The 27705-nt window shown below is 39.2% G+C and overlaps 2 protein-coding genes across 19 annotated transcripts in view; one reads left to right on the plus strand and one right to left on the minus strand.

The window, feature by feature from the left end:
* Window positions 1-233: 233 nt before the first annotated feature.
* On the plus strand, window positions 234-21717 carry LOC105433925 (choline transporter-like protein 1). Of its 15 annotated transcripts, none has more exons than XM_089077538.1 (18): window positions 268-399; window positions 12826-12948; window positions 15364-15509; window positions 16358-16471; window positions 16547-16698; window positions 17068-17145; window positions 17311-17401; window positions 18078-18141; window positions 18496-18604; window positions 18765-18873; window positions 18955-19074; window positions 19169-19294; window positions 19601-19707; window positions 19972-20228; window positions 20390-20562; window positions 20633-20725; window positions 20828-20920; window positions 20999-21717. In XM_089077538.1, exons 3-18 carry the CDS (start codon window positions 15459-15461, stop codon window positions 21062-21064), a joined length of 1803 nt encoding a protein of 600 aa, XP_088933664.1. In that variant the 5' UTR covers window positions 268-399; window positions 12826-12948; window positions 15364-15458; the 3' UTR covers window positions 21065-21717. The 15 variants fall into 15 exon arrangements, with proteins under 15 accessions (XP_025075815.1, XP_088933664.1, XP_025075817.1 ...); XM_025220032.2 differs by having other exon boundaries at window positions 12826-12938; XM_089077533.1 differs by lacking the exon at window positions 268-399 and adding an exon at window positions 7048-7196.
* Window positions 21718-22044: 327 nt separating this feature from the next.
* The window catches only part of Snrk (SNF related kinase), a 113905-nt gene continuing 108244 nt past the window's right edge, over window positions 22045-27705 (minus strand). For all 4 annotated transcript variants that reach the window (XM_089077524.1, XM_089077525.1, XM_089077523.1 and 1 more), the window contains exon 8: window positions 22045-27660. In XM_089077524.1, the coding sequence (XP_088933650.1) occupies window positions 25531-27660 (2130 nt within the window). In that variant the 3' untranslated portion in view covers window positions 22045-25530. The remainder of the gene's footprint in view (window positions 27661-27705) is intronic.

Raw genomic sequence — 27705 nt, forward strand, 5'->3', positions numbered from 1 at the left:
GGAAATTGCTTTTCGCTCCGGCGTCGCTCTCCTGCGAGTGCATACCCGGGTGTGTATGTGTGCGTGCGTGACGTACCGTGGAATTATACGCACCAGCAGCACGAATCCAATAACCGAGTCGCGGAGTTACTCCTCGTGTGTTTCTTCCCTCTTTGACCTTTGACTCTTGGTCCGATATTAATAAATTTCCCGCGATTGCGGATAAAACGGTATCTTGATATTTCATAGAGGTCGCGATAGATTTCAATCGTGATCGATGAGCATTGAGCGGAATACGTACGCAAAATACTCTTGAATTAGCGAAATACTCGCACTCGACTTGTCTTAGAAAAAAATTTCGCAAAAACTCGTCGGACCTCCGGCCGAGAGATCCCGCTATGGAGTCACTGTTGGAAGAGGGTAAGTTCCGGGGATGCATGCCGCCCCTGCGTGACGCACCTGCCGACTCCTCCCTCGGGACTCTTGGCGTATTTGTAAGATGTACATCGTGCAAAGCGATTGGACACTGTTAATAAATACGCGAACGGAGTTCGCCAATTTCTATGCATAGCAAAGCACTGCGCCGGATGCATTATTCAACATTTATTTTCAGAAATAGGAATCTTCTCCTCTGGAATCTCTATTTTTTTGTTTCTAATTCTACATTTTCCACGAGAAAAGCTCGCAGATCGTATTTATTGACCACATTTACAGTCGGAATTATCGGAAACTATTATTTACAGGTACCTTCTGTCTTTTGATATAAATATAACGCGATAAAAATACAACGTCACAGAAAGAGAAACACACGATACACGAAATTTTATTCTTTCAAATTGTGACACAAAAGCGTTCAACACACGATCGAGTGTGTTGAAGACGTCTATGTATATTCTATATATTTCTCGTCACATTTACGCTTCTGTTCTCGGCATGCGCCGAGGAGAACTGGCTGAGCAGGTCATCAGCGGGGCAACGAGAAAACCGTGTTCGTGATAAATTGCCCAAGCAACATCCGAATTTCGTGTCTGGACAGCACCATCCGCGCTCATCTGGCACTGCGGATAATGCCGACATCTTTCCAGGAATACACACAACCGAATGGAAATATCGCGTCTCGATAGTTCCGTCGCTACGGGTGCCGACGCGAACAGATCGAACTCGCGAGCCGGAGATAATCGTTCCGTAATTTGCGCCGCGACAGGAACGTGACCGCTTTCCCCTCGCTCCCCGCTCGTCTTCCCGGTCGATACGGCATTTGATTAATTGCGATAATGTCCTTCCGGTGTCGTCCGTTCCCTCCCCCCGGAAAAATGCCGCTAAAGAAAAATAAGGGCCGACGATTCGCCGAACGTTCAGATCAAGCCGAGCTGACACGCGCGAAAAAAACACTCGTGAATATTCATTTCCCGATCATCTTCCAGTTGCGACGGCGCAAAAGTGACAAATCAGAGTCAAGCTCGCGCCTATAACATTGCCATGAATAAGTTACGCTCAATTATTGTGCACACGAAATATACGCCGAGCTAATAAAGCGTCGAGCGCAGCATTTCCAGCTGCATTTTACATGACCGACGTAAAATTCATCTATAAATGTGCGCATACACATCGCTCAGCAATCGCGACGATCAAACGTTTTTCGCTCCTGTTTCATATCGAGAACGTTCTAGAACTTCTAGAACTTCCATCTGCTACGTCGAGAGGGGACATCCCGCGCGCGTCTTTAGTCCTCTGGCGCTGAATATCGTCGGACGAGATGTGATCTTTTACCGTGTCATTTCTGCGAAATATATTAACTTTCAGTCGGGTGGAATTATTCGCTGTATATACGTCACCGTTTTGAAAAGTTGATAATTTTCCCGACGTATCGGAATCTGTGATCGTCACCACGAATATCATCTTAACGAAACGCGCACGAATAGACAAATGCGATTTCCGAGGCGTATTCGATATTCCATGTGGAAGAGGTAACGAGACTCCGGAAAATAACAATTCGAGAAGTTCGCACGTTGCAACGATGAAATTACACGCGGAATACGCACAAGTTACATTCGAAATAAAAGTTACACGTTCGTGCGAGATTACGTTAACTCTGGCCGCTTTAGACGATGCGCAAACTCGCGGGAGAAATATAATTTCTAAATATAATTTGATACGAGCGTGCAACATACGGAAAATATTACTTGACGAATTAGAGTTATGCCCATGAAATATGCAACGTATATTACTTTTAATACGCTCGCGTTATATGACAAATTTAATAACTTGTAATTCATAATAAACTTGAGTTACGCGCGCATTTGCATAGATAACAAAGGCTGACTCCGAGAACAGGTGTGAGACTTAAATAATATTTATTCAGATACATCTCCTCTTATTTATACAAGGACGTATATAATTCAAAAATAATTACAATCAAAACTAAAAAAGAACAGATTCGAAATAAGAACTCGATGAAGATATAATTTGATTATATATATGCGTTCGTATAAAATGTATATATCTCATTTCTAGAATTATAATTATATTTCCACATTTAATAATATTTAAAATTACGAACATTCTAGCCCTGCAATTTTCTTTTTCTTTTTCTGAGTCGCGATATACAGTTAAATTTTTAATCACAAAATCACACCTACAATTAAACATTGCAAATGTAGCTTGACTCGCACTTGTAATGACATACTCATTCATTAAATGCTTATCTAAATGAATGATAAAATAAAAATTATTTTCACTTCACATGATTTAAATGTCATGAATGTACATTTGATTTTCTTTTTGCACCTTTTGACTCATCTTTTAAAAAAAAATTTATCTTTTTATTTAAAAAAAAATTTTAATTATATATGTATTTTTAAAATCGCATTTACGATTCAAAACCACGCACGATTTAAAAGTATATCCACCACGTTCACTACGAAGAAAAGATTGCAATTGCGAAATTTAAAATTTTGTAAATCGTTCGCGTGTCTCTGTCGTCCGGACTTCGGTCATCGGCGGAGCGGAGAACGGAAGATGAAAGCGTGTCCGCGCGAGCGCGCGTTATGCCTCTTCATTATTATGTCGCGACACGCATCGCCAAAGGGCGCATCCCCAAAAGAGCGTATCTCGCGGCGGTCTCTAATTGAACGGCTTAATTCGTCACCGGAGGGACGTGTTCCAGCAGGAATTTCAAGGGTTTATAGAGCCGGACGCGATGACGCCGCCGTGCGACGCGACGCGCGCGCGGCCTCCTTAATTTAATGCGGCCTTAAATTTTTCACGAGTCCCATCCGTGGTGAATTATCTCGCGGGCGTGCGTCTGTGTTGGGGGGAGGGGGGGCCTCTATATCAGCGCCGGCACCGCGCGCGGCTGGCTTAACATCGTTTTTGGGGTGCTCGTCCGGAGCCGTTACGCGTGCGTGCTCAGAAGTACGACCTCGTACCTGGCGAACACACCATCGTCGGGGTCACTCGGGTTCGCCTAGGCCACGCCGCGTTTAACGCTAAATGCGGTCATGCGATTCTAATTACGTTTCCCGAAGGCTAATAGCGAATTACGGTCAATTATGATGATTGCCACGGCAGTCTTTGGGAGTAAGGATACGTGTGATTTGAGGGCGGGAAGTGTCTCTCCTCTTCCCTCCTCAGGTGTGTCTTTTTCTCTCTGTCTTTCATTTTACGCGCGAACGTCGCGCGCGCGATTTCAACGTGAGACAAGCGAGCTCGCCAGGCGGTGGGATACATGCAAGACGAGACAGGCGAAATTCACATCTGGCGTGCCATAAATACATACGTATATTCGAGATTAATACGCAAAATACATTCGGTAGCGTATAAACGCGTGATATGAATGCGGGCCCCGAAGTCTGGATTCTAGACGGACGTATTTCGCCTCCGCGGGGACGCAAGTTCCGCTCTCGTTCTACGAGTTCGTCAAGAACAATTTCTGCCGGGTCAACGGACAGCGAGAAACTTAACTCAACGTTTCGGGAATAAATATTTAGGTGGACCCGAGCGAAGGGAAATGACGCCTCTCAGAGAAATGTATTTTTCGATGAATTATAAAATGCTCGGGTGGGAAAGAAGATATGGAGTTAGCGCCTCTTTCGCTAAAAGTTACAATATCATATCTTGAAATTGCACTCGCTTCAGTCCTCTTTTTTATAAAATAAAACTTATCAGGGTATTACTCATCGAAATAGTGAAATTTATTATGTATAGCATCGATAAATGATATTGGATTAAATATTTAGTACTTCAATCTTTGACGTCTGCAGTTTTAGAAAAAATGTGCTCTATATATACATATATATTTCGTTTCCACTATAAAAACAAGTCTCGGAATAAAAAATAAAAAATAATTTATTAAGCTTTTAATAAATACGCGCTAATACGCGTTTCAAATGTATACGGAGACGCGAATAAAAAACATTATTAATTTAGATAATCAAATATAAATCCATAGAAAAATAGAGAAAAAGGAGAAAATAGTTTACGACACAAAGCCTTTGTCATGGTACATGTCATTTAGCGGTTTTTTTTTTTTTTTTTTCTCGTAAATGCAAATTGGTAGCAGGCCATTTTACAAAGCGAATATTCCTCATAATTGCAACGCGATTGCAGAGAACCGGCGATAAATGACGCGGTCCGATGACAGGAGGTAATGTCATTATTAGTTGGACATAGCTGACCGTATATACTCGCGATCGCGAATACGCGAGCACGAGTGAGCGGATTCTGTCGCGAGCGTAATTGCGCTCCCTGCCGTCTATCATGATGTCGCAATTAACCGGTGTCATTACTAATACAAATTACATTCCGATAGGGGAGCGTTTCTCGCGACGTAAACGCAAAGCTTTCGGAATCGAAGCTCAAGGCTCCTCCGGAGGGGGAGGAGCAGCTATTATTTAGCGTTCGGTAGTACATGTTATACGAATTATCCGTAACGCATCGCCCCCGACATGTCGCGTGCCGGCTCGTCCGCGTCGTATAAAAAATTCACGGTGCAACGACCGCTATTTTTCAACTGGCCGCCACCGGTAGACGCGCGTATTGTCTAACGGGAACGGACGCGAAACGGAAAAGTGTCGGCCGGTAAGGTAATCAGCCCCGACGGGAGAGAGGGTGCAAGGCCGATAAAAATTATGGAGGGCTGATTATCGTCGCGCGTACAAGCACGCGCTTGTCTCTTTCTCTCGGCATCCCACTATCGATCGAGCGTGCCTCCGGCATGTCGGGAAATTTCATTTTGCTAATAACATGACATCACAATTTTTCTTTTTTTTTTTTTTTCTGAGATATTTGGAGGAATTGCTCCGCCGAGGGTAGAAGCGGCGGCACTTTTTGGAAAGGACAATTAGATTTTCAATAGATTTATCTCGCGAGATATTCAACGTGGCCTAATTACGTCGCCCTTCCATAGAGCGTCCCTGAAATATTCACCTGGGGCACCTGGTCCCTTTCTTCCTTCTTTTTTTTTTTTTTTTTTTTAACGCGAACAATTTCGCGTGTCTGCGTTCAAAGGCTTTGGTTGGCGTATCCGACGCGCGATGATACAGCGCGGTCTGTTTCTTACAGCGAGTTCGAGTACAGGGCGGTCAAATCCCGTTATGTTTTATTAGCGTGTGCAAAGAGCTGCTCGCTGGAGCGCTTTGCTGAAACGCACTCGACAGTCTCGTTTAACTGATATTAGACGAAAGGGAAGCGCGCGTTGTCTCAATTTCAGGCCGCGACAGCGCTGAATAACGTCGGTATATTCATACAATCTAGACGGCATGATTGCAACACAATATCCGACAATAAAACGCGTATTAAATAGGGGAAAAAAAATAATAATAAAGCCGTGCTTATCCATGTTTTTTTATTACGGCTCTTGTTGTTTCAATTATGTATGTTTACGTGTCCTACATGGACCGCGCGCAGTTAGCACGCATGCAAATCAAAAAGCCCGGTTGACACGTTCGACATGTTTAATGTGTAATGTTATAACGTTCCGTCCATGCCGGATATGCTATAAAATTTTAATGACAAGTTCCACGAGGCTAGCTCACGGAAATTGATTTTTCCTCAACGGGAAATCAAATGATGCATCGAATGCTCGTTGCAATTTTAAAATGTTTAACATCGGATACTTCCGCCGCGTTAAGTCTCCCAGAATTTCCGTTCGAATGAAACCCACTTAAAATCAACCAAAAGATAAACCTCTGTTATCTATTTACATTTCCAAAGAGTAGGAAACTTTTGATTTCTCGAGAGGTAAATAGCTTCATAATTAACAAGTTCTTTGTAATTTTTGCCGAGGAAGAGTCGTCTCAAGTTTCCTCAAAAGGGGGGGAGGAGGGTCTGTCATTAAAATCTCATAAAGGAAATCTCAAAAAGGAATGACGAGTTGCTTCGTGCCGTTGCACGAGATCTTATCAAACCACTTTAAATCATTGCAAAGTGTAATTCAGCGGAGATGGTATTTGTACCGTGCGAAAGTGGCGCGTATCTTATCAAGACACTTGTCAAAGGGAGAAAGAGAGAAAGGGGAGCGTAGAGACGGGGAGAGCGATTCTCGCGAAAATTGTTTCGCCACATTAATTTCATAGCAATGACGTAAAATTATAGCGCAAACTATTAACTAAACTGCGCGCAACTGCTAGCGTAAGACGTTTACGTCGCGCGGATGAGATTGATAAGGTATCGCGCGATGCCCGAAATTGCCACCGACAAGTTGACTAACAAAGTTATCGCTACGATTAGCGTACGTACTCATTAGCGTTCAACGCGAGAGGACCTTGATGGAGCCGGCTCCGGGCGGGTCGCGGATAATTCGTGGACTCGATCGGGGGGAGATACCGTGAGAGATCCAGAGGACGACGCGGGGGAAGAGTCTACGTTTAAAGAGCGAAGCGAGAGAGAAGTAGAGAGGAAAAGACAGAAAGGTCAGTAGTCGAGCTGGAAACCCCGAGAGAGGGACGGAGTGCGTGCGTGACCGACAGACAAGGAGAGTGATTCAGATAGGGAGAGAGAGGAAGAGATAAAGTGAGAGAAGGAGACGGAGAGACAGGGGAGCGGAAGAGGGGGGGGGGGAGGACAGAGGCATGCGGGAGAGGTGGGAGGAGAGCGAGAGGAGCGTCCGCGTGAGAGGAGGACGTGAAAGAGGAGGACGGCGAACGGAGCATGGACTGCACGGAGGAGTATCGTTAACCGGCGGACATACAAGAGAGCCCGTTCTCCAGACCCCGCTGGTAATCACATGAGTCGGCGACTGTTAGTATTGTGCCCGAGCCCGAGTGCGAGCGGACTCGTCGCGAGTCACGCGACGTAACAAAAGCGAAGTGACGTCGCGATCTCTCCGCGCCGTCCGACTCGCGCGGACATTTCCGTTTTGCGAGATCGAGCCACGTGCTCGAGCCGCGGCGTTCCGTCGTCATTGTTGTTGTCGTTCTCGTCGGTTAAACGTTGCTTTCTCTCTAGCTAGAGGATACAGACGATCTAGAAGACTGGTTTGAGAGGTACGTTCACGATTCGAGGGAGGCCGAGGACGATTTGAGCGCGAGGAGAGTCGATCTACGATAAAAGGATCCAACACAGATAATCGCGTGATAATCGGAATAGTCCGTAGATCACATCGCGATCGCGAGTGGACGTTCGTCAAAACATTGGAGCGCGGGAAATGGCGAGCCGATCCGCCTCAGGTGGCACGATTTCTGCAAGCTCGCTCGCCTGGTCTTCTCGTTGGAATGCTAACGGTTTGCCGACTCTCGCCATACTCGTTGCAATCTAAACGAGATAGGCCAGCTTTTCTCGGATGACTCAGTCGTACATGTTTAATTTCGTCACGGCGATAAGACGACGCTTGATACCGTCGAACGGGAAAAAGAGTTTGACCTCGAACGACATTCGTCGGTATTGTTGTCGTCTTCACGCTTAATCCTCGCGCGCTCTTTCTTCCCCGTTGTCCGCTTTAAGTTTACGCCCACAGGTGTGTCACGATCATTACAGCAGATCGTGACACGGTTCACGATTTCGCGCCCGTTGCGTGGCGATGAAAAGAGCCTGCTGCTTTTTGCGAATGCGCGCGTGTCGTTGTTTCGGTGCTTTTCGAACTGGCAATTGTCCACTTTTCAGAGTCGACAAATGACCGACGTTTATTTTTCCGATTATTCATCGTCGGTATGTATGTGTGCTTGATAAATGAGTGTTAATTTCTAAATATTTATTGTTACTCGGTTTACGTCGGTGAGATGCGCGGCCCCGAGAAAGTTTGTTCAACCATTTCATCATATGTGAAAATGTGACCTACATTGTGTCAATATTTATCGACAACACGCGGAATATGTTGTTATCCATAAAGTTATCTCTGTCACTTCTAATATTGACAATTCTTCAATATTTGTCAGCGTCCGTTTGATAATTTATCAGACGACTAATGATAAATATTAATAATTTTTCAGTATTTTTTTTCTATTTTGAGCATGTGCTTCTTATATTTTCAAGCGAATATCGCTGGAACGAATTTTTTCCCTTCTTTTTAGTAATTTTCGCATCCGCAGGTGCGAATTATAGTGCGCAGGTGCATGCGTACGCGCGAGTCCTTGAATGCATGTGAGTGATGTAAGATGAATGAGGCGATACGCGCTCGTCGCGATGACAAATCTGTCGTGACGTATTCAATAAGAAAAATCGAATAGTGTGACGATAATGCTTAATAACAATATTTTCTATTCGCATTAATATTAAAAAAAAATTATTTCAATATTAATGCGCGCCTTATAAATGGATGGAGACAATAATGATTCAACATAAAAATAAAATAAACGAATCACAGATGTCATGAATTACGTAATGCGACATAAAATCGTGAATATATATATCCAAGTTAAAAATACAGTAATGTGTTTTGTTATATCTTTAAACGTGCTTTACATAAGCGGCACTATATCCTCCGGATTTCAACTTCGCTCGCGAGAGCTAATAATCGCATGCAAAATCGTTTAACTTACGCCGATCAATTATGTATGCATATTAACTCTGGTTAACGTTACGTTGCACATGCAAACATTAACTTAACTTAGAGAGCGTATAACTTGTTGCCCGTCCTGCATTTTAATCCTAGGAGCCTACCACATTCGATGAACGCAGACAATGCACCGAAAAACCAAGGAATTCCCCGTGAAGGTTAAATGAATCATATAAGAAACAAATCATATAAGAAAACAAAGAGCCTTGAGCGGAAGCGGAGCAATCTCTCTTCGATTTTCTCTTCGATTTAATCTCCACTTTTCTTTGTTATTCGCGCTAAAATTTTGTTGTCCTATTTCGCAATCCTGTTCGCCGTAATGTTTAATTTATAACACAATAGATTATAAATTTAATATGAATTATTGCTGGTTTAGTATGAATTAATGGCGTGGAACTCCGTGTGTTACATAAAATGTAATGCCGTCGCGGATCTCATAAGATAATATTTTAATGTCTTTGGGGAATTTTCCTTTGGGGACGAAATACCGTGTTTCTTTTTCATCTCTTCATCCTTTCCTTGCGAAAAACGTGTAGCGCAGATACGTACGATACAAATCGAGCAAATGCAAAATGCAAACACATGCCATAAGCCTACCTTCAGACAGTTGTGTTGATAGTGCATCGATCGATAGTGACCCAAGGGTTACGTGAGTTCGAACGACGAGGATGAGCGTAAGTTGCATACGAGGATATTCGTTGTCAGAAATCCAGAAACGCGTGTAAGCTTCGAGGACGGATTGAAAGCTCTGTTTCCGCGAAGAGAAGCCTAAACAGGAAAGTTAGAGCGAGCTTCATGAATAATTGAAGAACGGAGAACACGGGATTATCATAATGCGTGAATGACGCCGAGAGAAATCCTCATCAAGGTACGACCTACATCCGTTTACGTTGCTATAATCCTTATATACTACCATTATCTCTGTCGAGGTTAAGCTTGATACTGAGTAAGACAGAGATTGTCTTCCAACGTATGCCCTTAATAAAATACATTTCCTGGAAATATATCACGAAAAATTGGGAATGATAATATTTTACTTTAAACCGTTTAAAATAGTATCCATATATAAAAATAAAATGAATTGTTATTTATTCAGGAAATATAGAAATTGTGTTATGTAAATTTAGTAAATATGTAACATTATTATTTTTTTTAGCAAATAAAAAATGTAAAAGTAAAATAATGTAAAGTATAATTATGATAAAGTATAATTATAGAAAGTATAATTATGCTAAAAAGTATGTTTTTTTATCTTTTTATAAATAGCAAGTTAATTGTCCAAATAATTAACAATAATATTATTTTTATCTTCCATTATCGAGCTTATTAGCCACGTTTATGAAATTCCCAATGTTACTAAGATAAATTATATCATCATATCTAAAGATTAATCAATCTGATCCGCTATTCGATTATTTGCTCCGTTCGAAGTGTTATACACATGCGGCAGAGCGATTTAACTTTTAAGCCTAATATATCGTTAGTGAGCAACGAGCTTCTTGCGCAATTCCGGGAGCGATAATTTTGCACCTACACGAGAATTCCGGACGTGGCTGAGCGTTATTATTTCATTGAGATAGTTCGTTACGAAAGACTGCTCCGACGAGATTGGTAAAAATTAGTACGGAAACAAATACTAGATTTGAAATCAAAAGGTGCATTGAATATTCGACGAGTCGATGAATCATTATGAAAAATATGATATATCTATTATCATTATTAACGATTGACGTAGGTATGTAATGATTTTCACGTTGAATAATGATGAGTTTGCGTTAGCAAAAGTTATGTCATCGAGATGAGATTAGCGGAAATATCTTATTATGATACATTATATTGACTTAACGTCAATAATATCAGTGATATTTTTTATATGCATAATTTTAATACTATTGAATTTTTTTTATTATCATAATTTTAATAATATTGAAACTCACGTTAGAAATCACAAGTTTAAATCCTTCGGAAATTGGAAACTAAAAATATATCTGAACGTGGAATACCTCTGTCAATTCGAGCAGGTGTGGGATGCAACGAAATCGGGGACAAAGAGGGGCTACAAAGCAAATCGGGTTTTCTCGGTTCTATTCCTCGCAAAACATTCCGTCCAGATGTTTCTTTGGACCGTGAAAACTGGAATCAAGCACATCTTTCTACCTGAATTTACGCATTTCAAGCGTGTTCCATCTTTATGTTCAACCACCATGGTTTACTGGATTTGAAATTACTTTTCTTTTAGTGTAGTGTTGAGATTGTATGTCTCTCTCTAATTTTATGCGTATAATTTGTTTTTCAGTTTTATTTTCATTGTTTGCATATCGGCTCGATAATATCTAATTTTGAACGCGAATACGACGCCGGGTGTAAAGAACGTTCTAAGAATATTACAAAGGATGCAGTTGTAGACATAGCCGAATTGTTATCTATCAGATATCGCTATGTTCAGTTGACGTTATCAGATAGTGTATTATTACGATTGCGATTAAATTTAGACTTATGTAATAATATTGCTCGAAAGATTTGTCATCGAAGTCAAAACTGTGCGGCTTGGAGAGGGGGCAAATTTGTTGAATGCGAAGGAACTAGAAATGCCATCCATTTGGAGCCTAGCGTGTCGTCTGTGTAGTCGGTTTTTGACGCTCGTGACGCACATGTGATTCGATTTAACAAGAAAAAGGTGCGATACTGATTATTAATGTGAAAGGATTAATTGATAGCGCGAGTTTAAATTTTAATAAACATAATTTATCAGTTTTTAAATCTAATTACTTGATAAATCTGATTACTTGAGAAGTGACGTTGAAAACATAGTTATTAATTTGATATACAAAGATAGAGTGACATCGAGTAATAATAGATAAAAGACAAATGTGTGATTTCTGAGTGTAAATGTGTGAGTTGTGCCGTTACACGTGCATTCGCGCGCGCGCGCGCGTGTGTGTGTGTGTGTGTGTGTGTGTGTGTGATGCAGAAGCGTGACTCATAATTCTTAATTTCTCGTATGAGTGTATAATTAGCACAAGGATCGGTTTAAGTTGTCGTTTAGTTATTTTTCCATTGTGCACATTGTCTCTCGCGATCTCCATTGCGAGCGTGTGAAAGATTCGTAGCGACGCGACGGTGTGTTCAATGTGACATCTGTCCCTCTCTTTCCCTCTCTCTCTCTCTCTCTCTCTCTCTCTCTCTTTCTCTCTCCTTTTTTCCCGCATGCATCTTTCGTCCCACGCGTTACTCACACCAACAGACGAGATTACGTGCCTAGCTCGCCAGCTGACGAGAAGCGCCGGTTGATCCGCAAGAAAAATCCTGCAACTTTGTGCCTCGGAATTTTTCCCCCGGAATGCGTACAGCCGCCTCCCTCTCTCTCTCTCTCTCTCTCTCTCTCTCTCTCTCTCTCTCTCTCTCAAGCATCTTTTCACCAAAGTTTCATTGAAAAGATGTATACTTGATGCCTGGTTTAAGTTTTCGAGAAATACGTCTTTCATAACTTTATGCGAACTCCGCTTGAAATCTACGGGCGATGCCTTCGGATACGCGAAAATAGATCCCAGGCTGGCAGACCACCAGCGCGAAAATAATTCGCGATGCCGACGGCTAACGACGAGAATTACCTCTATCGGTGCTCCCCGATTACCGTAGCCTCGCGGGTGTGCATACACAGCGTAATTTCATTGAGGTATGTAAGATAGCGAGGCGTACCGCTGGCCAAACTGTATGTAATACGCGCGACAAGCTGAGCCGTCCAATATTAGCTTAAATCCCCGGCTAAATCTAAGTCAAATAGAAGAGCGTCCGAAACTGCAAACCCGAAATGTCCCATACCGGATTACGATGTGCTCTGTAAACATTTACAGGTTCTTGCGCGCGGTCCGCGCGCAAGAAACGATGCGGTAGCCGATAAACCGCCGGTTTTCCACGAAGAAAGGTGTCCCGGAATAATCAGGCTGGGAGTCGTTGCGCTATTCACGTACGCACTTGTACGAAAAATAGATTTAAATCGATGTCATTAAACTGATCGTCGATTTATTAGGGATATGTAGTTTTGGCCTTGGCTAGCTAGGTTGCCTGTTAAAAAGTAATAGCATGTGGCGGAATGGCAGAAATAAAACCTATTGACTATATGTGTGTGTGTGTGTGTGTGTGTGTGTGTGTGTGTGTGTGTGTGTGTGTGTGTGTGTGTGTGTGTGTGTGTGTGTGTGTGTGTGTGTGTGTTATATATATATATATATATAAATGCAGAAAGTAATTATCAGGCATTAATATAAAAAGGCTCTCTTCCTAGTAAAATCATCGATTTTTAAATAATTATATATCCGGAAAGAAAGATTATTTTATAATATTTATAATAGAAATTTGAAAATATTAAAAAGTAATAAAAATAGATTATTCGCTCGTATAATATAATTTGTACGTGTACGTAATTGTCTAACTTATTGCCGTGATAATTAATCGTTAAATGCATTGCGAAATACATTGTGATGATGATGATTAGGTATTATTATTTGTTTTGAATAGAGAGCTGCGAACAGAATATGTCAGCGATGTGCTGACTTATATATATATCGATATTGGCCAGATCAGGAAAGCGTTAATCTGTCTTACATCTACGTTTTAATGAGTATTCTCTAGTACGACATGATATACATACATGGTGGATAATTTCGTTATCGTGACTCGGATACCGGATTAAAGTTTAATTTCGTGTCGATTATTGATTGATAGTATCTTGATGGTGATCGTAAATTTAACGAGGTGAGATGCCGAGGATGAAACTTCTACGCCATAGCCATAGAAGTAGATAAAAAAATGGGGGAAAAAAAAATAGTACAGTTCCTTTTAATATGTCTTTCGCAGAGATATAATAAGAAACTTATACATGTGGCCATGGGCGTATCCAGCATTTTTTTCGGGGGGCTCATCAATTCTTCAATAGCAATTTTTGCATTTTTAATCAATTGTTTTTTTTTAGATATTTTAGAACTTAGAATATCTCGTTGTTTTTGATTTTGAATGAAAAAATATTAGGTTTTGTAAATCATAACTTTAATTTTTTTTTATATTTCGGGGAGGATTTAACCTCTTCCTCTATATACTCATGTATGTTTCAGCATTCAGTAGAAATATTTTAAATAAGATAGATTAACGATAGATTACATCAACAATAAAGGCCGAAAATAATGACGTAAATGTAACTGTCTTCGAAATGCAATATCCACGACTGTCATTCAATATCGCCGCGTAACTAAAGTTCTCTTTCGCTTTCGTGTTGTGCCTGGTAAAAACTTCTCTCGTGTTTCTTTCGTGACTGAAACACAGAAGTAACATTAACCTACTGCACCCAATATATATTCGGTGTGACTTTTACAGTGTGTATAACTTTAGTGATACATCCTCCGTCGTTGGTAGTTTTTCGCTAAATAAATAACATACATCATGTCATTAGAGAATACGTGTGTTATAATGGACAGTTAATAGATTTATGAACCGTAAACATATTAAATATTCCTATGTAAATATTCCTATTAATATCAATCATTCGACTTGAAATAAATCAAAAATTCTGACCTGATGCGGAATTTGTTATAAATGTAATTCACCTATCAACAGTACGCATGTTTGTTTGCATATAATCATAATAATTTTCGTTCGCCATCACTTTACTTTTTCATCATCTCATAATTTGATAAGAATTAATTGCCAAAGTGTCCATTTCTCACGGAATCTCTTAGAGCACTCGACATATTTCAATCAAAATCCTCTGAAGTTTCATTTCTAAACAATCATGACTATGTTTCGCGCGTGTTACCATGGATGATGCGTGATTCTGATCGGCGTTGTGACAACAATATCCAAGCATGCAACTTTCCCCGGTGTATTGATCGATATCGACATGACCCAAGCTTCGTTCAAGGAACGTGTCCCGGAAAATAACAAAGGCTACCGGCATCGGGTTGCATTTATATCGAAATTATTCGCTTATTTACATTCTATGCATAAGTCGAATCGCGTGTTCACAATTAAATTCTCAATCTGAGAATTAAATTTAGGAGAGAAAATTCTAATTCTATTAATTAAATTAAAATTTTTTTAATCTCAATTTTCTCGAGTAAATTTTGACGACTTGATATAACTCGACCGTCGAAGGTTCTCGCCTCAAGGTTTTCAAGGTTTTCAATTCAAAAGAATGTTGCGCGATGATATTTTTAATCTAGAATTTTGAGTATTTTAATATATATTGGGATTCGATAAAATCATGAGCGCCAAGCGTAAAAAGCATGATTATCTTGCTCACTGACATCTTTATCTTTATCGCATGTGTTGCAAGCAATTAGCGTCCTCGAAGATTCGATTAAATGCCGTGACAAACTGATAACCATATTGTGTTTTTGAAGCTGCTACGTGTTCGGAAGCGGTAGAGTTATCAAAGGACGATCAGAAGGAGAACGAGCAGGGTTTGAAAGAGCCAGTCGCCCCGGTGAGTGTCGAGATGGGTTGCTGCGGTTGTGCGGACGAGCCTTCGTCCAAAGTGGAACCCACGGTAAACATTTTCCCTACACGCATGTTAAAAAAAAAAGTTTTGCGAATATAGCATCGTTGAAACTAATAATAACGCACGTTACGCGTGATTCACCGCGTGAAGTTTAAAATGTCCAAGTTTCTAGTTCGTACGCGCAGCTCAAATTTTTCTGACTGAATTCTCATGATTCGTTACGGTAATCAATCTAATTTTTGTGATAAAAAATCGATTTGCGCTTTCATTTCTTCATAAATCTTTATTGTTATATTTTTAATTCGTTAACAAAATTCTTTGACTTTGCCAAATATTTATTTTAAGAATTTTAGTTTACTCTGTATCAGTTTAATTTTCTTTGTGTGATAAAAAATTTATAATTATCATATATATGTTTTATATGTCTAATAAATTTTTATATCTTCATAAGTGCTTATTGTTGATAAAAATCATAAACAAAAGTAGAAAATGTCGACACAAGTTTATTCTTTGACAACTATATACTTGAACAAATTAAGTAAATGTATTATGTTACAAGTCTTGTGAATTTGTATCTAATATGTAACAATTTTGCAATGTTAACAATTTATGACAAAGCATCAAATCTTGGTTTTATTACTGAAGATGGTCTAATAGCGGGATCGAAACGTCTACAATTCTCACATTATATATTGACTTATTAAAAATATATTCACAAATATAATCACACATTAACAACTTGTGTCATCTCTCTACTTTTACGATTTATTTACAGAAGCTTATTCTATTTAATTTCTTATTGTTAAATTTTTTTATACGTAAGCAAAAAAATCTCTGGCGACTAAATATTTATTTTAAGAATTTTGATTTACATTGTATAATTGTGTCTTTTTTAGACACCTGAAAGTCGAGGCTCGCCATCGAATTATTCAGAGCAGATTTTTGTGAAGGACCGATCATGTACCGATATTCTGGCCTTGATCATTATACTCGCTCTCGTGGGTGGTTTCGTAAGTGATATTTACTTTCTCATTCGCGTCACAATGACGCCAATATATTTGCCGAATGTTAATTTACATATGCAGGCCTTTATGATGACGAACGTGGTGAAGAAGGGTGACATTTACCGCGTGATATATGGATACGACAATTGCGGAAACGTCTGCGGCCGCGTAACCTCGTATGAGCCGAATGACCCGAAATTCCAATGCAAGGGTGGCGACTACACCAAAAAACCGTGAGTGCGCTTTAAATCATTTGTACTAATTGGAAATAAATTGCGATTCGATAATACAATTCACATATTGAGGTCGAGGTTTGTGCAAAAAAATCTGACAATTAATTTTCTTAAACAAATAACGTACGAATTAACGGACGCATTCGCAAATTAATTGATGATAATTAGAGATCTCTCTATTCGAATAAACAAATACAATCTAAAATTAGCAAAAATACTAAAATATCCAAAAGTAAAATATACGTACAATAAAATAAATATACAATCATTGATTTGATCTTGTTTGCTGCGCTATTGTCAAAGGCTCGTAAAACTTGTCCATATTGATTGTGGATTTATATTGTAAATTTATATTCTGTGTCTATTCAGGTATCTCGAAATTAATATCCAACCGAACGGAGTGAAGGACCGACAGTGTGTGGCAAACTGCACGGTGGATGACTCCAAGTTAGTATCAAGACGTAAAATCATCAAGACTCATTACACAGTGTTTCTGATTTCACGTTAAACGGCTATCAGACTCACGATCGTAAGATTCATGCGTTGAATACAAACTCGATCGATTTTTTTTTTTTTTTCGGTTTCTTTAATGTCAATTTTTCTGTTTCGCAGAATGTTATTTCTGAATCGCTGTGTGCATAAGAAGGTGACCGAAACCATTAACTCTATAATAAGAACCCTTCGTTTGGACAGCGTTTACAACGTAAGTGACGATTTATAAAAACTTTTTCTAAAATTATCCTTATTACTTTACGAAAAATTACAAAATTTCGTTCTGAAATTAATATCTTATTTATACACACATACATATATATCTATATTAATAAAACATTAATAAAACATTTTATTTTATTTTCTTGAAACTTCATGCTATCTTAATTCTTTTTCTCGTAATAGAAAGCTATAAATTCCTTTTCTAATATCGATTTAAAGTAGAAGAAAAATATATTTGTTTTACCAAGAAAAGTAATCTGCTTTTCATAAAACTGAGCAACCATTGAACTTTATTTTAAAAATACTTCAGCTAGCCTATTTTAATTGAATTTTATACTGACCTCGTAACATACAATATTACATTTTAAATCGAGTTTCAAATCAAATTACCCCAAATTTCTTTCTTGAAATATATACTTGTTCTTATATATCATTGCATCACATTTATGTGTGAGATGTCCATTATATATACCACTTGAATAATATCCATTATATATACTACTTGAATAATAGAATAGAATCAAATTAATTTAGATTAATCAATCAATCAATAAACGGATGCAGTGAAATAATTGTCAAGTATAATATAGCTCATGTGACACGGAATTATTTTTTAATTAGTTAAAGTAAGTAATTTGTGAATAATCAATATTATATTATTTCAGGAGGCTGTTACTGATCTAGGAATCGCATGGCGCGAATTGATTTATCTTTTACTGATAGCATTGGGTAAGTATTTCAGAAAAAATATGTATCGTATGTTACTTTAGATTTATGTTATTTTAGATTTATATTATTTATTCCAATTTATTACAATTTCCAATTTCTCTTTCTGTTTCTCCATGTGTATAAGAAATCTCGAGCATTTTATTAAATTTAAAAATATTCCAAACAATGTGCACAATGCAATAAAAATTTCGGATAATATTTCTTTTCACGTCAGCAGTATAATTTTTTCATGCTATCGGGAATATGATTTTCTCGTATTAAATTTGGAAGTTTAAATTCTTATATCACATCTCCCGCTGTGCGCGACACAAAACAGGAACTTTGAGTGATTGATTGCGACTGACGATTTTTCAGCACTTTCCCTTGGTATTCTGGTGGCCTTCCGCTATATGGTACAATATGTCATTTATATCGTATTGATCGGCGCAGTTGTTGCTTGCATCGGTGGCACGACGTATCTCTGGTAAAGAAAATTATCCCAATTTTGGAAAATTAAGGCAACACACTAAAGATCACATTTTAAATTGATAGTTCGATCTCGAAGGTTTCACCGAATAAATAGAATTATCTATTTTTTATTTATCTAAATGTAGCAACGCAGATTTAATCCCTTTCTCCTACAGGATAGCATGGTATCAAGAAAAGCAGAGTCTGAGTAAAGGTGACATTTATGAGGAGGATTCTAGCGTGGAGCCCTATTTCGTATACTCTATTATTATGTCGATCGTTACTGTAAGAAAAATTGCCGTATCTGATATTATACGTACGCGCAAACTTTGTGAACATATACATATACGTACATACATGTCGCAGGTTATCGTACTCCTAGTGATTCTGGTGATGAGGAAGAGAATCGAGTTGGTCATGCAGCTTTTCCGAGAGGCGGGTAAAGCTGTGTACTCGATGCCGGCACTACTATTCCAGCCGATCTATGTGAGCATATCTCGTTTCAATTACACGAGCCCGGTTCACTTTACATCGGGTTGTATGTTGACCTCCCGCTAACGCAAGAGTCCTCTATTTTCAGACATACCTGCTTATTGGCGGCACAGTAGTGGCATGGGTTTATTGTATGTTATGGATTGAGAGTGCTGGTGACATTTACTTAAATAGAAAAAATCACATTCATTTCAAAAAAGACGCATTAATCATTGTACGTAAGCATATTTCTTTGCCAATTGATCATATGAAGATCATATTTTTACTGATTAAATAAATATTGATCAAGTGTCAATCGTTGAGCGAGATTTTATATCGAATAAAAATTTATATGAATTTTATATAATTTACCTTAACGAACTGATGAATGTTGGATATATGTGAAATTTATTTAAAAAAATCATTATTAACCATATGTTTAAAATATCAAAATATCAATATTTATTTATTCTATTATATACATATTAGTCGCTACGTTATATTTTTTTGTTTATTTTTATAACAAATGGAATTGATTTAGGCGACTAGATGGTATAATTTGTTTTTATTCTTCGTGGCATGTGAATTCTATTTGGGCTGCCAACATATGGTCGTTGCGTGTGCCGTTGCTCGATGGTTTTTCACGAGGTGAGTATCTTAGCAAATATAAAAATAAAGTGGCGGAGCAGATCAACTTGCAGCTGTATTTAGAAAAAGGATATGAATATTTTTTAAAATCGTATATGAATATTTTTTAATTTACGTTAATTTTTATTGTATTTAATATATTAACTGCTAATTTTTGTGTCTAGGAATTTTTCATGAAATATTAAGTTTTTTTATTTGATCTACTTGATATTGTATAACATTGCAACAAATTTTACATGAAAATAAAACAATTCTTTTCAACAGGGATAAAAAACGTCTTTCCTTACCAGTAGCAAAAGGTTTCGGATATCTTCTAAAATATCATATGGGTACTGTTGCCTTCGGAGCGTTGATAATAGGCATTGTTCGACTAGTTAGAGCCATGATATCCTTCGTTCAAAAGCATTTAAAACGTTACGACAATAGTTTCGTGAAAGGAATACTATGGTGTTGTCAATGTTGTCTCTGGTGTTTCGAATGTGCTTTAAAATTCCTCAGTAGAAATGCTTATATTGAAACAGGTAACTGTGATATATTTTATTCAAATAGCGATTCTTCATCAATATTTTTTAAAAACTTTTTCCAATTTTTTGAATACGCGACATATAACAATTACAAAATAAAAATTAAAAAAACTTATTTATCGATGTCCTAAAGAAACAACATGTTCTGTTTTTTTCAGCCATATACGGATGCAATTTTTGCACAGGTGGGAAAAAGGCATTCCAAGCTTTGTCCAGCAACATTTTACGAGTAGCGGCGATTAACAGCGTCGGTGATTTCGTCCTATTTCTGGGTAAAGTCCTCGTCGTCACTCTTACGGTTGTTTCGGGAATCTATTTGATGCAGGTACAGGTAAATTAATCACTCTGTATTCTTGTATTTTGAGGGCTTTACTAAGCACTTTAGTTTTGCCTCTTTGCAGAAAAAAGATGGTCTTAATCATCCTTGGATACCAATTACCCTCGCGGGGATATTTGCATTCCTAGTCGCGCATTGTTTCATATCCATTTACGAGGTGAGTGACACATGAAGAAGAGATACACATAAGAAATCTGATAGATGACATGTTATTAAACAAATAATGTATTCTCTATGGAAATGATTCTATTTTTTGCAGATGATTATTGACACGATATTCATATGCTTCTGCGAGGACTGCGAAAAGAATGATGGCATCAGTCGACCTTATTTCATGAGCCGCGGCTTAATGGTTCGTATTAGCTATGACGTACTCATTAGTAAGTTTTTTAATAGAGCCATTTGTGAAAAATAATCTTGTCTTGTTCAGGAATTCGTGGAGAATAGTAAGAAAGCTTTAAGACAACTGGAAGAACAAGGTGCTGCGGCTACATAACAAGTATTAAAAATAGCTCTTCCTATTTTGAAATCGTGAATTCTTTCAGAAATTCGACCGATATAACAAGCAGCGTAAAAATTTTACGCTAAAATTTTTCATAAAATATTGGATATTCTTATTATATATGGATCTTCGGAAGATAATCATAAAATTGCGGAAATTCCATTCAGAATTTCCGCAATTTTCAATATACGTACAATCCGTCTTCTCTTAGCATGATAATCGAAGATGTTCCATACCAATGAAGTGTGACGATGCACAATCGGTCGTTTCGATCTATCCAACAGACTGACTATGATTGCGAAGAATGTTAGGAATCATTCTATTTTCGAAGTTCCTATTTCTAAAAATATTTTTTATATGACAAGATAGCTTTTCTATATAAATTTAGTCGAGATAAATGCAACATTCGTACAATAGCTGTTGCGAATACGTTGATTTGGCAGCCTGGACTTACGTGTATCGTCTTGATCGACAAGTAAGTGATGATTAGCGAACAAATTAATTTGTAAGATGATTATTCTACATTCTTAGAGCATAAGTTTACATATAATAATTATATCGTTATGAACACACTTGTTTTCTATCGCTGTAAATATCTTTTTTATGAACATGTATCCATAATAGATAATTTTTCATTTTGATACAAATGCCTTGTAAGATATAATTAGCTCTATTAACAGTTAGATACAGTTGTGCTCTTTCAAAAGAATTGTATATATATATATATACATACATATATATATATATATATACACACACACACACACATATATATAAGATTAATATTATATTACATGTTATAAATGAAACAAAATTTAGGAATACAAAAATTTATGACATATAAATCTACATATTGATTTGTCATTTCTTTTTATCATTTCCATAAAAAGTAAGAAAGATGTTAGGAAAGATAATATTGAAAGAAAGAAGACGACAACGACAAGGAAAGAATACGAGATTTTCATGGACAAATGTTAACTTTATCATTTCAATTTATTTTTTCTGGGCACACAGTGCATGAACGCTCATGCTTGGCGGTTTACAGATCTCATATTATGCCGGTTTAGCAAAGTGGTGTGTCATTAACACTGAGCTGGCAGTAAATCGGGATGAGTCGGACGCTACGTGGATGACGGAGGGGAGGGTGGGGAGGGGCTTTGGTTTATTCAGGCCGGATAGACGTTTTGAGACGAGTGAAAAGAGTAGACCGTTTAGAAAATTCTCTCTCGTAGTTTTGTAGCGGTGCAGCGCATTCGAAACAGCGGCTTTATTCGCTATAATGAAGGGGATAGGAAACGACTAACGAGCAGCGCAACAACAATGAAGCCGGCAGATTCGCAATGGAATTACATGCGTTCGATGTGATACGTCAACTTGTAGTTCTGTTTCGCGACATACATATATGCTTACATACATACATACACATTTGTGTGTGTGTGTGTGTGTGTGTGTGTGTGTGTGTGTGTGTGTGTGTGTGGTGCGTGTATGTATCGCATTTTAGGAAATCCCAGTTCGGTGAATCGACGTTCCGTATTATAGCACGAAAATATCTCATTTTCTCTCTCTTTTTCCCCTTCTTATCATATAATAGTTCTAGGATAAATCAGTTTTCCCAGGATACAGGAAAATGCCGAAGATATGTACATGTGGAAGAGACACTTTGCTCTACTTCTGCAGCTTCAGAATATACATTGTATCGGATTACGCGAGAGACGCCTTCATTTTATTATATAAATATAGGACCGAAACAAGCCGCGCCTGCGAGGAAATCTTTCCCGAGCTTTGCGCTAAATGATTCTCTCGTCGTCGATTACAGCGATAACAATCTTCGCTCGATTGTTCGTAGCATAGAGGCTCTTATACCCTTAAGTCCTATCGTTCCCGAGATAATATTTTCATACACCAAAATAACGTTAATGCCCATGTGTACACCGCGATTGTTAGCTCCGAGTTTCGAAAGTAGATCCCGAGTCGCAATACGCTACAATATAGAGGGTGAAAAAGATAAAATCGAGTCGGATCCTTAAAATCAACGACTACATCGACGCAAGGTACTTGGCTTTGTACGACTTTGTATTGCACTTTGTAGCTAGCGCAAACTTAGGTCTGTGAATCTTACGAATTATTATTTTTGGTCTCGTTTAGGTCATCGTCATCGTGCGACGCATAGATAATTAAGATATAAATCATCAAAGTCATTGCGAAATTCTCAGTCTTTATCAAAGAAGGTCTTTATAATCGATGGATATTGTAGAGACAGTCGCGAACCTAATAACGAAAATATAAAAAGGAGCAAAGGGATTCAACGGTCGTCATAATGGCGATTAAAACAAACCGTCTCATTCGCGACGAATTAGTAATTGCCTCATATTGATATCATATCTTACAATCATGTGTCATTCTCGAGCTTACATCTTTTTTTTTTTATGCCTTATGCTTTCACGTTAATCGAATAACATTAAATGTGATGCATACGTTTCAAACCGAGAAGTTGAAAAGCGCGAGTGAACTCGTGAGAAATCATCTCGATATTCGAGTGTCCAGCACTCCCATCGTCGAGATTCGCAAATCGATAAGGAAACGCAATGAAAGAGGACAGAGATGATATGATACAATATTTTAAAAAAGCGTGTATATCACAACAGAAGGAACAAAGTGCGAAATTCGAAGTTTCCGCTACTGCATTACAAGAAACGCTCATTACATTCGTAATTGAAACGCACTTTTAAGTAGCAGATAGCGATGATGATGATGATGATGATGATGATTGGAAAGAGACGATAACGATAACGATGACGATGACGATGACGATATCCGTTCAAACGACCATCAATACGTGATGCGAACATTCGTGTGAACGTCGCAACGTGCTTTACCGGCAAGCACGCTCAACAGATCTTACATCTTTTGTCCGCTGCCGATCATTTAGATCTACAAAAATGGATCGATAAATGACGATTATTATTATCGCCTTACCCTTAAGCTTCTAATATCTGCGCACAGTATTACGTACTCGGTGGGCTTTACGTCGCGCGCGATGCTTGCTCAAGAACACTTCTACTCCCGCATTGGGTTTAACGTGTACAAACACCACGGAGCAAGCTTCTTCCCCTTAATCCTTTCATTTCTTTCGCTTGAACGTAACTCAGGCTTGTACCGTGCTTGTAGAACACTCGCATTTCTCTGTTGGATGTTAATTTGCGTTAATATATATAATATATATTTATATATATATAAATATAGTCAACCGCCATTTGGAAACTATTTGTTCTTCGCCTTAATAAGTTAGGAAGCTTTGTGAAGGCAATGATGTGTCGTATAAAGAAAGAGAGAAGGATGAAGGGATCACGTTAAAGAAAAAAGGGAAAAATCGAAAAAAAAAAAAAAATATGGGACAAGGAAGACACTTTTTGCATCGCACGATTCCACATCGATCAACCGCAAATTTTAATCACAATGTGAAATTATTTTATCGTTTGCGACGCATTATGCATCATATCGTGCTAGATTTTTGCGTTTAGAGAGGAAAGACGGCGAAAGCAACGATAACGGATAATCGCAATGATAATAATGATAATGATAGCATGAAGATGATAATGATCTCTCGCAATAATAATAGCGACTGTAATAGTAATAGTAGCAGTAGTTGTAATAGTAGTAGTAGTAGAGTAATAATGATAATATAATTATTAATAATAATATAATAATAATCGTCATAAACTCTGTAATATTTAATACATTGTTTGTTCATATGGACTAGATACAGCTCTCTCTTCTCTCTCTCTCTCTCTCTCTCTCTCTCTCTCTCTCTCTCTCTCTCTCTCTCAGAGCGATCGACACGCTCTAGCTTTCTTTCTCTTATTGTTGTCTTGATCCCTGTGCTCTAAAATTAGCGGGGATATGATGTGATCAGTCAAGTACATCGACAAACCAGAGCCACGTATTTTTAATATCGTGATGAGCAAACACCATATAATGCAAATATCAATCGCGTTGCGCATTCTTAATTTAACGTAACTTCGGCATCAGCGAGAAATAGATCATATTTTTTGGAAATACTAATTATGAGAGCAACACATTGCACCCTGAATTGCTTGCGAAACGATTGCTAAGCAGATCTGACTTCAATTTTGCAGAAACTGTTAATTGTTAACTATTGTTCTTTTTAAGGTACGTCACATCTATATCATATTAAAACGCAACGGTTTTCCAAAGAAAAAAAATCAGATCTCTCAAATCGTAAGAAAATTTTTGTGTATCAATAAAATAATTAGCTAGAAATAATACATAGTATAGAAAAAAAGTTTGTCGAAAAACAAGTTCCATGCGCACATGTCGCCTAGCTGCGCCACTACGACCACCAGAACGGATTTGGTTTTATCTGCCCGCGTTTGTACGTCTCATCTTGCGTATATAAACGCATCTTGAATTCCCTGCCTCTTTCGAGCGGTAGCGATTTATCAACAAAGGCTACAACACTTGGAAGCGTCTCCGAGATGAATGTGGCACACGGTAGGCATACCAGTGCAACCCTTTCCGACGATGCTCTCCTGCACAAGATGTGCGAGGCCTAGATTCTGATTGATATCACCGTCGCTACCGCGATGCTGCTTCGTTGCGTCACACCATTGACGACGTTCCCGCCACTTGTCTTCGGCCAGCAACATCGATTTAGGCGACGGTGGACTTACGCGATCGCGAGTGATATTGCCGCACGAGCGAGCTTTATAGAGGCGCCCTTTGCCAAAGATACCTGGCAGTGGTACGCAAAGCTTCTTGTGTACAGCGAAATAACGGCTCAATAACCGTATCTTCCTATTCTTACATTCATTTCGATTCATCGAGCCATTACCGCGATTCTCCTTGTCGTTGCATGTCGCTTGATTCGTGCACTTATAATCACCGCGCCGCTCATCGCTGGCACCGCTGACTGTCTGACAATCGTCCGATTGCCATTGGCAGCCATTACCTTTCCCATCAGGACTGCGAGCGGATTGCTTCGAGCCTTGCGATATCAAGGATTTTCCGGCGCTGAGCGACCAGCTCTGCAGCAATCTCGCTCCAAGACCTTTCGCTTTCTGCACCGTAGTGGTTGCCACTTGAGACACAGGTGGAACAACATTGTGCTGAGAAGCCATACTATTCTGTGATACCGATGACGATGACGACGATGATGAAACATTCTGTGTGCCAATTACAGTCGAATTGCGTGACACGTGATAATGATTGTGACAGGATGAGGGTGCTTCAGCCTCCTGGACCTCGGTAATACGATTCAACGATTGGCTCTCACGTAATCGCGTTTCGCCGGTTCTTCTCCTACAGGCACGATGTCTCCTGCCAAACATTACCTGGTTCTCGGTGCACCGATGCTGCCCTCCTCCATTCGTTGTACTCGTATTTGTCGTATTAGTGCCGCTACCACTGCCGTTTCGATTGCTCTCGGTTGTCGTCGGCCTGTCCGTTGTCGTATGCTCACCGTTGCTCACTCCGCTTCCCCCACCGCTGACTCCACCTCGTCCGCCACCACTTCCTCCTGGATCTTGTGAATCGCTCGAGTCGTCATGACTATCGCGTCTCGGAGGTAAGGGTTTCCCTGTGGACGCGCCGAGTTTATGCGCTCTTTTCTTTCTGCTCTCATTGTCATCATCACTGGCGTCGGAACTTGAGCAGGAGGTTGTGCGCGTCTTGTGGAACTTACTTCTCCGTTGCTCATACGTTGTTCGCCTAACGACGCGACATTTAGTCGAACTCCCACATTCTGTGGAATTTACCGATGCCTGTATGCCATCGCCATCCTCTAGGATTTCATTGAGCGTTAATGGCGTTGTGGATGAGTTACCGCTAGGTGACGGCATCGTCTTGTACTTAGGTGTCAGCGTCACTTGATTGTCACTGATCGGATGAAGAGGTATCGAGATGGTCGACGATTCGTGTAGAATTGTAGTAGTAGTCGTCGTCGTTGTCGTAGATACATCGGACGGTTTGGAAGGAACCGACTGGGATTCCGTGAGCGGTATACTAAACCGATGATGCTGAGAACCCATTCTCCATTTGTTCGCTGGTATCGGTCCAGCAGATTTTAGACACTCCGTCACAGATTTAGGTCTGGCTTCCGTGCTTGTAGCTTTTCTAGCTGCCCATCCGACGGTCGACGAAGAGGTCGTGTTGCTCAATCGGTTTTTTATATTTTCGTCGCACGTCATGGTGATCCGCGGCGATGCTGGCAATTTTTCCTGTGCCTTATCCATTTGAATTTTATCTGATCTTTTCTGTGCTAGTGATGTTTTGTTATCCTTTTCGTTTCTTGAAATCTGTTTCAGTCTTTCTCCCCTGTGCGATGATTCGGCGACGGAATCCTCTTTTTGGTGCGGATGCCGTTGACTCGGCACGGGCTTCGTGCCACTGTGTTTTTCTGGAAGTTGTGATAGCCGCTCCTGCAGAATATGCGAGAGCTTCCCTTCGGAACGGGAACCGCGACGGTTAAAGGAATTTAGCGCTGAATTACTACCGTGCTCGTCTCGGCCAGAGCATATATCATCCTCGTCTTCCTCTTCTTGAACAATGCTGCACTTGCGAGTGCGCACGTTCTGCAATAAGAATAAACATTTTTGTTTCTTATTTAACGGTAAACG

This window comes from Pogonomyrmex barbatus, unplaced genomic scaffold (genome assembly GCF_055798465.1).
Source record: "Pogonomyrmex barbatus isolate J1 unplaced genomic scaffold, ASM5579846v1 scaffold2, whole genome shotgun sequence".
NCBI lineage: Eukaryota > Metazoa > Arthropoda > Insecta > Hymenoptera > Formicidae > Pogonomyrmex > Pogonomyrmex barbatus.

Bases quoted from the DNA above. Each gene is read 5' to 3' on its own strand.
- LOC105433925 (XM_025220030.2), top strand. From the start codon at position 378: ATGGAGTCACTGTTGGAAGAGG. The intron at 15,510-16,357 runs GTAAACATTTTC...TGTCTTTTTTAG, and splicing joins CGTCCAAAGTGGAACCCACG to ACACCTGAAAGTCGAGGCTC. The intron at 19,075-19,168 runs GTGAGCATATCT...CTCTATTTTCAG, and splicing joins TACTATTCCAGCCGATCTAT to ACATACCTGCTTATTGGCGG.